Genomic DNA, 13,924 nt, shown 5'->3' with positions numbered 1-13,924 from the left:
TGTGGATTTGATTGTGAGCATCTCTATCGTAAGAATATGTCCGAGGGCTGGAGAGATGACTCAGAGGTTAAGAGCATTGACTGCTCATCTAGAGGTCCTGAGTTCAATTCCCACCAACCACATGGTGGCTCACAACCATCTGTAATGGGATCTGGTGCCCTCTTCTGGTGTGTCTGAAGACAGTGACACTGTACTCACATACATAAGATAAATAAATCTTTAAAAAATTTTTTTGATAAGGTAAATATAAGCCTAAAAAAGGCTTTTGAATAAAGATCTAGGGAGTACATATTTTATGGAATGGAGGTCATAAAATCAGCTATGACTTAATTCTGCATTGTAACATGAAATCAAGCATGGCTAATATAAAATAAAGGAACAGAGCTGTGCAGAGAAAAAAAAGTTGAATATACAAGTCTGTTCTTAAAAATTAAGGTTCAAACGAGCCTAAAGTAACTTTTATTTTCTCTTTAAAGGCCTACCTTTATGTTTCTTTTTACCGAAATGAGATAATGCCTAGTCTACACTCTTTTAATTCTACTCCTTTTCTACTACGTCTTCCTTATTTTTTTTTCTCTATAAGAATTGAACTCTAGCTGGGCAGTGGTGGCACACGTCTTTAATTCCAGCACTTGGGGGATGGGGCAGAGGCAGGCAGATCTCTGTGAGTTCAAGGCCAGCCTGGTCTACAAATGGAGTTCCAGGACAGTCAAGGATGTTACACAGAAAACAATGTCTCAAAAAAAAAAAAAAAGATAGATATATAGATAGATAGTAGATAGATGGTAGATAAATAGATGGATGGATGGATAGATAGAATTGAAGTACAACAATTGCTTATAGGAAGTAGAAAGAAAGGCTGTGAAAATGGAATAATTCTTACATTTGATTCTTTGAAAAAATTTTACAATCTTTTTCTTGTGTCATTTCCAAATAATGTGAAAACTTTTTTAAAAAGTTCATTGATAGTCTATATGGAAGATTAACTTACACTTAAAGTAGGCTCTAGTCTTCGTTAAGTAAATCTAAGCTACCTACGTTTAAATATCTGTACAGTGTTTGCTAATTGTCCCATCAATACCCGATTAGTATGCATTTGTGATTAAAGATATTCTCATTCTGTTGCCTAAATGGAATGTATTTCTTCAGATATTTCCAAAAGCTTGCACACAAAATGAGCTTACAAAAACCCCCAACAACAGCAACAACAAACAAAACAAACAAAACCCTCACATCCGGTTTTATGTGGGGCTGGTCCTCTCTCTGCTGCAGTTTGCTCAGGAGAATCAGTGTGGCTACTTTGTTTCCACCGTAGCTTCAGAGGAAGCAGTGAGAATTGGTTCTGTGACTATCTGAAGGGCCATAAACAGTCAGTATCACCGCTGGTCTGAACTGCTGCAGCCGAGACACTGCTGAGCGAGTCTGGGGGGAGTAGAACAGGCAGGGACAAGGCTTTGCCTCCCCTAGGTCTCTCTGCCTCAGCTCCTGAGAGGAGAAACTCTCAGGGCTAAGATATGATGCAAACAAACAAACAAAAAACCCAACCAAACAAACAGGATTGATAAATCCCAGCCTTGACTTCACAGAGAGGCGGGGGCAGGAAGGCTAGATTTGAAAGAGATAAGACAATAGCTTAATAATGACCTAAGCATCTTTCCGTAGTTATGGGACATTTTGAGAGACGCTGCATAGTTTGCTGCACCTTAGCTGACCTTGGAAGACAAGGGGGAAACTATTCTTGATTTTAACTCCTCTGACCATGTATCTGTAGGTCTCCAGGTAAGGTTACTGAACAGTCAGTGGGTCAGATGCACCAGCTTGGTTTTTTTGTTTGTTTGTTTGTTTGACTAATGTAAAATGTCTAGGTAAAGCTTGAATAGGAACTAAACACCTTAAGCCTTGATTCAACATACTAATACACAGAAGAGTCAGCAAGGACAGGAAGTGGCCAAAAGATCAATGAAGGTGACGGTGGTATTTTGGAGGAATTCCTAGTCCTCCATATTTATCTAAAACTGTCCCAGAAATTAATTTACTAAAATAAGAACTTTTGAGGGGAAGATTAACTGACAACACAGCAGAAGTGAACGTTTATTTAAATAAAATAGTTTTATTTATATTAAATGACTTTTAAAATGATAAAACACTTAATAGATACTAAATAAATAGAACTGGCTGTAAATCTAAGTTCTCTGATGATAACCATACAAGGATCCGCCTGGGCTGATTAGTTTGGGAGATGATCCGGAGGTTGGTAGGGCTCTCCTCCTTCATCCTCAATGTAAACTGTGCCTCTGGTTTCCAAAGTTCCCCTTGTTTCTCCAAACGTTGTATGTCTAGAAACATGTTTTAAGAAACAAACTGGAGAATTGTACAGGTTTAGAGTGCACTTGAGAAGAGAATGAGGGTTGTTTTGTTTAAAGTACAGAACAAGAAACGTCCACTGCTTAACTGATTATCCGGAAGTGAAAAAGAAACTGAGCTAAAGGTTGTGCTGGTGGTGGAGAAAGGGAGCAACAAAGATTGGCGGGGGAGGGAGAGCAAGCACAAAGAACCAACAGAGCTAAAGGCACAACGTAGTTCTGACAGAGCATTAGAGGTACAGGACTATATTAATCAATCCTCAAATGTCGCTCCCCTGCCACCAAAAAATGGGAGTTATCTCAGGCATGCCATGCGGGGCTTCATTCTTCTTTCAGAGAACATAGGAAAATGGGTATTTCTACAACCGTAGAGTGTTAGATTCATGTCTGCTAACTTGCAGTTACAGGAACTTACTTTTTGAGTAAGTTGGTAACAGTTCAAAAACTAGCTTTGAAAACTAGCCACTAATTGTGAACTGTTCGCAATGTATCCAATCTGCAGAGTCGGGGAAGGGGACGTCTTCCTTAAGTCAACAGTTTGATATCTACTTCACTTTGTTCATTCAGGTGCTGGAAACCCGAACACTGGGATCTACTCTTGACAAACTTTTAGAGGGCAGGGGAGACTTATGATTCGGATAACCGATGAAACTGGGAACCGCCAGGGCAAAGGAGATGGGAAATACTTTAGCTGTATACCCGACCTCTGAAACTATGGAGTCTTCATATTAAAGTCAAGTCTTCAGAATTACCTCCCCTAGTGGAAGAACACAACGGTCCTCCAGAACAATCCAAAAAAGGGCTGTGAGGTTGGCACAAAGGCAGTGAGGCTTCCAAACCACGAAAGCTTAAAGGCTTCCTCCGTCAATAATACAGGACACCAACTAAGACATAAAGCCAAGATGAACCCACACAGACTCCTCTGATAACCCTGAGTCTTGAAACAGCTCCTCTTGAAATGGCCAGGTAAATGAGGAACATAGAGTTCAGGAGTCAAGAACAGCCACGAAGCCCATGCCCAGCGCCATCTTACTCTTTAAGCGAGGACTCTCCCTGAGACTTGAAATCACAAACCAGGTCTTAGACGATTGTGCTCTGAGGCTGCCTTAACTGTCTGGTTTGGACTCTTATTGGAGAATTTAGCCCCAAGAGGTCTAGGTGATGTCCCAGGGAGCTAGCAGAGGCCTCCAACAGTTCTCTTTGGAAGAATTTAACTCCAACCTCAAAGAACAATCTCAGATCAAATTGTAAAGGAAATAAAAAAACTCATAGCAAAACTTGAGACATCAAAGAAATATGACACCACAAATAATACAGAGGGGGAGAAATGGCACCAAGGTTAAGAACACTGCTGCTCTCACAGAGGACTCAAGTTCGGTTCTAGTACCCACAGGTGGCTCACGACTGTCTGTAATTCCAGTTCCAGGGAGATCTAAAGCTCTCTTCTGACTTCTGATGCACATGCTACACATATGCGCATGCAAGTAAAACATTTATACAATAAAATAAATAAATCTTTAAAAATGAAAATAGCTAAATTATTAAAAAATAATTAAACAAAATTAAAAATAATTAATAATTAAAATAAATCAACAAGTAAAACTTAACATTAAAAAGGCAATACGTGAGAAAGAACCCAGATGCTGAAACCATGAGATACAACATTTTAAAAACTGTAATAAACTCAGATGCTACGGAGACACACAGGATACTGACCCTCCACAGAAGCCGGGACACACACAGTGAACCCAAAATCAGATCTTAGTTAATGCTCATTGCTTAAACTGGAGCTGCTCAGGATAACCCTGCATACCCCCCATTTACAAACACAGTATCCCAGGATGTTCATGGCACTGATGTATCAGAGGAGAAACCCAATGCTCGCTCAAAATACGATCTGTTTGCTACTGGGGGGGGGGGGAGGGTGGGGGAGTGGGGAGAGAGAGAGAGAGAGAGAGAGAGAGAGAGAGAGAGAGAGAGAGAGGGGAGCGCCTGCCATGTGCATCAGTGTAGACAGAACTGCAAATGCATTGTTAGCAAAGGTGTAGCCACAGGGAACAAGCTGTGCACGTCCATTTACATCAGCTAAGACAGCATACACGGCCTGGACACACGAAGGTGGTGAACACTAAACTAGGGGAAGAATTAGGAAATTTAGGAATAACAGTTATTTCTGGGAATGGGGGGTGGAGGGGTATAGCAAGAAATCATGATCAAGGCAGGGCAATGAGGATTCTTTTTTGAGGTGTGTATGCAGGTGTTGGTGTGTGTTGAGGCCTTTGGCTCTGTCCATCTTCGGGTTTTGTTGTTGTTGGTTTGATTTTTTTGAGACAGGCTCTCTTCCTGACCTGGGATTTCCCAAGCAGGCTGGCTCTGCTGGCTGGCCGGTTACTGGGCCCCAGGACCTGACGAACTCTGGCTCTCCAGCTCTTGTTCTATTACCCTGTCCAACTATGCTTGTTCTTTAAAAAAAAAAAAAAAAAAAAAAAAAAAAAAAAAAGCAAGGCGGCAGGGGGGGTGGGAGAAGGGAGAAGGGAGGGTTCCAGGGACCAAATCAGGTCCTCATGCTTTCAACGCAAGCACCCTAACAACGGAGCTATCTCCCCAGCTCAGTTGTGGATTTTCTAAGGTACTTAATACTATTTATTTAAATATTTATTCATGATAATCTTTGAAGTGTCTATTTTTACAGGTCTCTGGCTGAGACCAGAGATTGCTGGAACCTTAGAGTTTGAGGCCAACCTGAGCAACGGGAACAAAATATATGTCTTTTCACCTAGAGCACAGTCACAAAAACCAAAGCAAATAATAGAAACTGTTCGTATAGTCCGCCAGCTAGAGCTCTGTGTGGTTCACATTTTCAATGCCGGCTTCCTTGGCCATCAGATAGAAGGAACCTCTGCTGGACAGCAGTTCTTCAGGACTGTCGTACTCGACAATCTTCCCGTTGTCTAGGACCATTATCCTAAAATAAAGAGGAAAGAGACGCTTTAGAAAGTCGCGCGTCAAAGCTCACCGTTTGTAAGAACTACCCGGAAGGACTAAGGTGTAGTCAATAGATCAGTGACAAGGACTGAATCTCGGCAGTGAGCAGGGGCCGACAGCCATGGCTCTGTGTCTGACACTCAACAAGGGGCCAGTGCAGTAGGATACAATGTTGCTACAAAGTACTCCTTACCTAAAGATGCTTGGAATAGACCGGGATCCTCCCTCTCCAAACAGTTGGGCTAAAGTAGGAACGGTTGAAGCTATGGTGGCTGGGAAGGTCCATGTCCCCATCTGTCATCTGTGTAAGACTGACTAGGCTTCCACCTTCCCACAGTCCGTCACTACTGTTTCTTATTTTATCCTTGGCCCCATTAGCTTTTATTAGCCTGATGTACAATTTGGCTAAATGTATTAAAACTGTAAGGCCTCGGGGTTCCAAATGACATCATTCAGCCTCCTGCCGTGAAGAACCTCCCGGCTTCTAGCTGACACTGTGACTGTTGCTCTGGGTTATGTTCTGCCCCCATAATGTCCATGTGGTGCGCACACACGCAGCCTGTGGGGAGTGGTGACGCCACCTGCCCCCCCCCCCCCGCACACTCACTTGTCACTGTCCATGATGGTGTGCAGCCTGTGAGCGATGGTGATGACCGTGCACTGGGAGAACTCCTTTCGGATGGTCGTCTGAATGAGGCTATCCGTCTCGAGATCCACTGCAGCCGTGGCTTCATCCAGGACCAGAATTTTGGATTTTCGAAGCACAGCTCTGCCCAGGCATAGGAGCTGCCTCTGCCCTATGCTGTGGACAACAGAAGAAGCCGCATGTAAGTCCCAAAGACCAGGGGAAATGCTGCGGCTTGGGGTCAGTTTCACGATTTGGTCTCGTCCAGATTTCCAAAACTACTTCAAAATCTCCCCGTGGTCTCCGTTGTAGGCAATGTTTTCCTAACCTCAGTAAGGAGACTTACCATGGATACTTGATAAGAAAAAAAGTTTGTTTCTGGGTCTCTTTTTATACAGATTGGGGAACAGCCTAGAGTTGTACGTTTTTAATAAGCACTCTGGATACTTTCATGTTAAAGCAAGTTTGAAAGGCACTGGCCCAGAAACAGTGCTTTGTTGTTGGCAACAGTGATCGCCACAATTGCCAATAACGCAAGCCTACTGCAGCGGTATCGGCCCTGACACCGCTGACATAGGGTGGCACTTCCTAAGGATGTCCCAGTGCCATTTCTTTGTGGCCTTAGCAAATGCATTCATTATTTTAATGTGCAATTCTAGTCTCGGGCTAATTATTTGTTCAAGGCTTTCTGCCTTGATTAGAGACAAAGCCATCTAATGAGCCTGATGTCTTGGTGTGAGAGGCAATGTGTGTGGAATTCAAATATACTTGTAAAATGCAAATGGCTTTAATTTGGTAAAAGCCCGTAATGAAAGCTGGACCTCTTGCTTACAGAAGGGAGCTTTGGGGCTTTGGGGAATGATGTGAAGGGGAAATCTGGGGATTTGCTGATTCCTCTCCCCTGCTGTGGTCATTAGGGATCGTAATAAACGGGTAGTTAGACTAACGTCCTGTAATTCCTCTGTAGGAACATTTCTGCAGGAGATAGGAAGCCGAGAAAAATGAACCTCCAGTGTTTGCTTGTAGTGTGCCCGGGGTCAACTGTACTTTATAATAGCAGGTTCCACTTCAGCTTTCAACGGCCCTCTCCCGCTCATCGAGCCATCACTTACCATAGATATTTTCATCTGTTTTGTTCCTCCCCAGATATATGCAAGTTCTAATTCCCTAAACCAAGCCTGAAACACAGGTCTGGAGTAAAGGCACTAATAAGAGAGTGAAGTGTCTCTCGGCACGGACAAGGCAAGGATGCCACAATCTCGAGTGTCCCCCATGTCCCCTCATGTCCTCCCCGTCCCCCCTGTCCCCCTGAAGTATTAACAGCCTGGCATTTATCCCACAAGCCTGTCTCTCCCACTATGTTTTATATGCTTGGAAATCAAGAGTTGTATCTGTGTTGTGTGCCTCTGTGTATCAGTGCCTGGCACATAGTAGGTGTTAATACATATCTCCCAACTGTATAGTTGAATGGTCTTTTATAGGAGGCTAAACAGCTACTTAAGCCTTGCAGGCCCCTGTATCTGTTGCAAGGAAAAGCAAGACAAGATGACATTCACTACCAAGCCATGCAAGGGCCCCCTGGGTGAAGTCACCTTCGTCCTGGGTTCAGTTGGCTTTGAGGGACAGCCTGAACACTGGAACTTAAGTTCTCTGGGGGAGTCCCTCAGCCTACTCTAGGGCTTTACACAGGCTTCTCAGGTTGCAGCACGCACACAAGCCACCTGGGAGTCTTGCTAAAGTGTAGGTTGGGATTAGAAGGCACACGTTCTGGGATTCTGAGTTCATCTGAAGCTACTGTGTTGACCCACAGCTTCCAGACCACTGTTTGCCTGGCTGACTTTCCCCTTCCTGTACTCTAATTACCGCTGGCCTGTGCCCTGCCTTCCACTGCCTAGGTACCTGTCTGCAAGCCGCAGGCTCTGTCTAAGGGCTGGGCTTCAGTGAAGGGAAACCCCAAGCTCTCCTAGGGAGAATGCCAGCACCACACATTAATAGATGTACAGTGAAGACCACAAGTGAAGTGTCAGGATATAAAAAAATATATTTTAAGGTTAAAAACTACAAACTCGGGCTGTAGAGATGGCTCAGCGGTTAAGAGCACTGACTGCTCTTCCAGAGGTCCTGAGTTCAATTCCCAGCAACCACATGGTGGCTCACAACCATCTGTAGTGGGATCTGATGCCCTCTTCTGGTGTGTCTGAAGACAGCTACAGTGTACTTACATATAAATAAATAAATCTTTAAAAAAAAAAAACCAAACTACAAACTCAAAGAGTCACTGTTAACAATTTAAGGTGTTTCTGCAATGCCCAAGAGCTTTTCAGTCAGTAAATCTCATCCACATCCCTTTTAGGTTGGTGGTTCTCCAACTGAGATGCCTTTTATAGCCCGAGGGGTTCTTCACACTCCCATGCCCAGACTGTGTTTCATAACAAGTAGATCAGGTTGGCCCAGGAATCTGGCTGTTGCTGCTGAGACTTGAGACTCTGTTTCTGTGATTCTCCACTACAGTGGCATTTGAGGGTTCATGTGACATAATGCCACACGAAGGGCACATTTACTAACAAAGGCTTTCAAGCGTCCCTACGCGTTTTAGCACATTTTATCTTATTTTTTTACACATTAGGGATTTGGTCAATACGGTGTAAAGCCCACAATGCCAGACCGTATCTAATACCAGAACAGTTCCCTCACACCCTCCCCCGGCCATGGAAAAAGTCGCTTACCTCAGGTTGTCACCACCCTCTGTCACTTCGTATAACAACCCAAGCTGTAGGCCAGCCACAAAGGATCTGAGGTGAGCCAACTCCAGGGCCCTCCAAACCTCCTCATCTGAATATTTGTTGAAAGGGTCGAGATTCATCCTCAGACTCCCCGAGAACAAAATGGGGTCCTGCGAGTCAGAGAATGGGGAGCCATTAGGGCTCATGTCAGCAAAGGGCTCAGTCATTCTTTGTGGCCAGGAGAACATGGGTAGGAGTGGTCTGGCGTGAACTCTGGGCAGGAAGCTGGTTCATGATTGAGGTTTTGGAGGCTTCCGAAGGCCTGGAATATCTGCAACAGGAAACTGAGCGGGGTGGGGTGGCCCTTGGTTAGCGCGGCTTCCTTCCGTCCTGGGATCTCTCTGTAGACATGCAGATTTGCTGCCTAATCTCTTTAGAAGATGAGAAGGCCATCCTTTCCTGAAACAAAACCTCCGGACTTAGGACAAGGGAGACCAAAAGAGGTAGAAAAAGATCGTATAGTCATCTGAGAAGCTCTTGCATTTTGAGGAGGTCATAGAAAAGAACATGCTAAGCTGAGAAAATATGGGGACTGTGGAGTCGTTTCATGTACGACCCCGTGAGGCCCTGAATTTGAGTCCCCAGCATCCAGTAGAAAGTCGTGCTCACGCAGGGAGGGAGAGAGAAGCAGAGACTCCAGATTGTCCGCAGTTACTGACCACTGGCCTAGCCAAAACAGAAACAAGAGACCAAAGACAAAATTCCTCCAGAGGTGGCTTGTAGTTCAAAGCACTGACTACTTACTCCTCCAGTATCCAGATCCAGTTCCCATCACCCACACGACAGCCTACTGCTCTCCTTAACCCCTGATCTTAATGCCAGGCCTCTGTGAGAACCAGGTCCAAATGCAGCACATGTAGATACACAGAGGCAAAATACTCATAGCACATGAAATAAAACAACAACAACAACAAAAAAGTCCCCAAAGGGCCAGCTGCAGGTTCCTCGAGAGAACCCGTCGCAATGGAACAGAGGAGAGAGTGACAGAGAGGGCATCACACTGTCCTAAGCAGCATCAAACCCTCCACAGGCACCTGGCCACGGTGCAGAGGGAGCAATGGTTCTACGCCTACTGTGAGAGGAGAGGCCTCTGTGGCAATCCTTGCTTGGTAGGGTCCATAGAGCAAACCAAAGGGAGGTCTTTCTTGCTGATTCGATGCATGTTCCGCTTGCTGGCAAAAACCCGCAGCAAATTCCCTTCTCTGTCTTTTAGCCACATCAAATGAGGAGCATAAGGCTTAATGGCTTCAAGCTTCGGCAGCAAAATTGCTACTGCTAATTACAATGATCTCAGCAAACCCTGATGGGCTTACAGAAACGCCAAGTAATCATCTGCTCTATCCGACTGCTGGCGCGTTGCTGCCACCTACTGGTCACGTCTAGCAGCCGCACGTCACATGCAAAATACAGAACTTTTAGTCAAGACACAGACTCTGCGGGGGGCGGGGGGCGGGGGGGCGGGGGCGGGAATTGGTCTGGAATCCTGGTGTGAAGATGAATCTTGATAGTCAACTTGACAGGACCTAGAACCGTCAAGGAGACAGATCTCTGGGACATTTTGGGAGAGAGTATCTAGACTGGGTACTTGGAGAGTGCAGATGCAATCTGACCAGCCGTCCCACGCGCCTGCCTTCCACCAAGAACTGCGCCCCTTCTCAGCGGACCAAACTAGACCTTCCTCCTTCAAGTGGCTTCTTTTCAGGTTCAAGGACAAGAAAACTAAGCAATTCACCTGCCAGAGTTGTATTTGTAATCGGATACACGTCAGCGTCTCCCCACTGCGTGTGCCCAAGTAGGTCCTTGAGAACTAACCTGGGGAATGATGGTCAGCCTCTCTCGAAGGTCGTGCAATCCAATGGAGGCAACATCTATGCCATCAATGATGATCTGGCCCCCCGCAGACTCTAAGATTCTGAAGAGGCAGTTTGTGAGGGATGATTTCCCAGCCCCAGTCCTGCCCACCACGCCGACCTGTGAATACAGTTCATTTAAATCTACTTCAACGGGCGATTCTTGGAGAAAAAAAAATTATTTAGCCAGCACATTCACAATCCCATGTGATAAAAAGAACCCCATACCAAATACATGAAGTGGCTTTTAGTATTTGTCTCAGTCGATCTTGGCAGTCATAGCTTATCACTTTTTAAAAGCTTTTTTTATTTAAAAAGTTGACAGAAAGGACTTTTGGGGTGACGCGGTAGGTAGCGGCATTTGCTGCTAAGCTAGGTGACCCGAGTTCAACCCCTGGAACCCGCATGGTGGGATCTGCTGTTCTCTGACCTTCACTCGTGCACATGCATACCAACAAAATAAATGAAAATTATAATAATTTAATTTTTATTACTTCTCTTGTCTTCTGAGACTATAATTGTGTTTCTCCCTGTCCTTTCTCCCCTCCAAATCTCCCACATACTCTACCTTACACCCTGTCTTAAATTCATTGCCTCTTTTCCCATTAACTGCTGCTATGTGCATATATGCAATGCCTATATTCATAATGAATACACATCCATACATTCCTAAATGTAAGCTGCGTGCTCTGTGTAATGTCGCTTATATGTGTGTTTTTAGGGACGAGTATCTGCTGTACTCTTCCTTGGGATGACTATCTCTCCATTCTCAGCGTCCCTTGGCTGCCTGTAGTTCTAAACTAAGGAGCACTTCACAGGTTTTCCCGTCCCCTTGCTCAGGGGCAATGCTAATCTTCCTGTGCTGCTCTAATTAGGACTGAGTTGTTTGTTTTGTTTTTTAGTACAGAGAAGGAAAGGCTTGTCACCAAATAAGCCTTGGTCACTCTGGTTGTCAGCCCCCTTGCCTAGGTGAATTGATTGACAGATTTGCTACACTGGACGTGTAAGAGGGTCCTCAACTTTGAAGACCAGGAGAAACACTAGATTATCTCCTGCTTAGGGTCAGCCATTAATACACTGGTCACAACAGTCCTTCACCCAGGTCTGAGGCTTCCTCGTTTCTTCCCTGAATTCTTCCCCACACTTTGAACCAGCACCGGAAACGGAAATGAGCCCCAGGGGGCGACTGGGGGGCGGGATCAAGCCCTCCAAGTTCTCCTTCTGCGCCTGACTATTCTCTGATTACAAGTCCTCACAAGCAGAGTTGACTTTATCACCCACCTTCTCTCCGCTCTTGATGTTACAAGTGATCCCTTTCAGTACCAGATCCAGCTCCGGCCGATACCGCACTTGATAGTTGTTAAACTGGATCTCACCGTGTCTGGGCCAGTCTGCTGGAGGCCTCTTGTCAGTCACCCAGGGCGCCTAGCAAGGGGAAAGGATGATGTTGCTGGCTGTGGTAGCAGCTCAGCCAACAGCTGCCCTGGGACTCGCAGCATTTGACAGAAGGGTAGCAGAGCCCGTTTTACCTGAGGGGACTGGGCTTTTCTGACTTTATTCAATAAAGAAACCCTACAAGGTTGCTCTATGGAGTTCTAGAAGGACACCACCTTTTATGTAGACCGTTTTCCTCATCTTACATTTGAAGAAATTAAGTCCTTTAGGTTAGGGCATGCAAGACTTGAAAATTGTTCTTTAAAGCTGAAGATGGCCTCTCGATAGCATGCCACGGACCTCCTCCCCAGTTCCGATGACTCACCTCATTCTCTACATTTATGTATTCACTTATTCGCTCAACAGCCACAATGTTGGTCTCTGCTTCTGACGTCATCCTCACTAGCCAGTTCAAGGTTTGTGTGATCTACAGAAGAAAAAAAATTATATCAAGCATGCACGCGCGCGCGCGCACACACACACACACACACACACACACACACACACACACACACACACATACACACACACCCTCAGGCTCAGAAACCACCTCAATTAGTTAGCTATACCACAAGGTTAACTGAGAGTTACTTTATATTCAGTACTGGGGTGGCAAAAAAAAAAAAAAGATAATTCTTATTTAATTCTTATTTTCTTAGCATAGAAATAAGACCAGTCCACTGATTGGCTGGGTAGCCATTGAATGCTAAGCTGTGTGGTCCTCACATGAAGGGCAATATGAACTTTGAATAGTTCAGGGGGAAAGCTTGGGTTGAAGAGATTGGTTCTTGGTGAAGTGGTACCAGAGTTCAGGTCTCCTACGGGAAACCTAAAACTATTCGTGGAACCGTAGATGGTTCTCTACGAATGGGGGACAGCATGAGAAAAGACTTGGGGAAGGACCAGACATGGAAAAAAGCTGCCTTCTCTCTCTGATCTCACTTCCTCTTAGCCATCAAGGTTGGGTATCCTATGGACCCTTGTCCTTGACACACACAAACCCTAGATGTCTTCCCTGCCACCCCATGGATGTATTTTATCACTAATAAAAGAATTGTCACGGTGCAGGCCAGACTGCAATACTGGGATTACTTGGATGTGAGCCTTTTCAAGAAGATGAGTTTACACACATCACAGGATGTTTGTGGAGTGAATGACAGGTGAGAGAGAAAGCCACACAACCCCAGGCCAGGACGTGAAGACTAAGTGCGATAACTTTGTGCAGGTTGAACCATGTATAATTACTGATACTTGAATATTTAATTTTGTCTCAATCTAAGGTGTCCTACTCTGCCTTGACTGTCCTGGGGGATAAAGGAAAGTGGCAGAAAGAGACAAGTGACTCTGGACGACGACTCTTTCGCAGTGCCCTCTCATAAGCCTCCTTGAGCTTCATTAGTCTCTTTTTTTTTTTGTTTGCTTTTTGTTTTTGTTTTCTGAGACAGGGTTTCTCTGTGTAGCCCTGGCTGTCCTGAAATTCACTCTGTAGACCAGGCTGGACTCAACCCCACAGAGATCCGCCTCTACCTCCTGAGTGCTGGGATTAAAGGCGTGTGCCATCACTGCCTGCCGAGTCTCACTGATTTCTAATAAAGACCGTGCTATATAAAGCACACGTATGACCATGCAAACCTCTGGGGCAGTAGTTGGAAGAGCTGCGCAGCAAGATGGCCTAATGTCCAAAGTAGCCACCACGGTGCGAGCCACAGCTTCAAATGCTGGGCTGTAAAATGTCAGCATTTATCCCCCGGTTGGGCTGGGGTGCTTTAGTGAGATTTGTTTTATGTTTCTGTCAGAGTCCTTATGATAATTTTGTTTTACTTGCTCTGTGACATAAGAAAAGCAAATTCAGGAGTTGTTTGCCCAAAGGATTTTTCTGATTGC

The 13,924-nt window shown here is 45.1% G+C and overlaps 1 protein-coding gene across 1 annotated transcript in view; it reads right to left on the bottom strand.

Moving 5' to 3' along the window:
* Positions 1 to 5,000: 5,000 nt before the first annotated feature.
* Positions 5,001 to 13,924, bottom strand: part of Abcc2 (ATP binding cassette subfamily C member 2) — a 56,191-nt gene continuing 47,267 nt past the window's right edge. The window contains exons 27-32 of the mRNA XM_032892024.1: positions 12,366 to 12,467; positions 11,888 to 12,031; positions 10,569 to 10,727; positions 8,700 to 8,866; positions 5,956 to 6,150; positions 5,001 to 5,328 (exon numbers count right to left, since the gene is read on the bottom strand). Of these exons, the coding sequence (XP_032747915.1) occupies positions 5,199 to 5,328; positions 5,956 to 6,150; positions 8,700 to 8,866; positions 10,569 to 10,727; positions 11,888 to 12,031; positions 12,366 to 12,467 (897 nt within the window). The 3' untranslated portion in view covers positions 5,001 to 5,198. The remainder of the gene's footprint in view (positions 5,329 to 5,955; positions 6,151 to 8,699; positions 8,867 to 10,568; positions 10,728 to 11,887; positions 12,032 to 12,365; positions 12,468 to 13,924) is intronic.

Source organism: Rattus rattus, chromosome 2, assembly GCF_011064425.1.
Source record: "Rattus rattus isolate New Zealand chromosome 2, Rrattus_CSIRO_v1, whole genome shotgun sequence".
Lineage (NCBI taxonomy): Eukaryota > Metazoa > Chordata > Mammalia > Rodentia > Muridae > Rattus > Rattus rattus.
The sequence above is the reverse complement of the archived record's forward strand: the minus strand, read 5'-3'. Positions and strand labels throughout refer to the sequence as shown.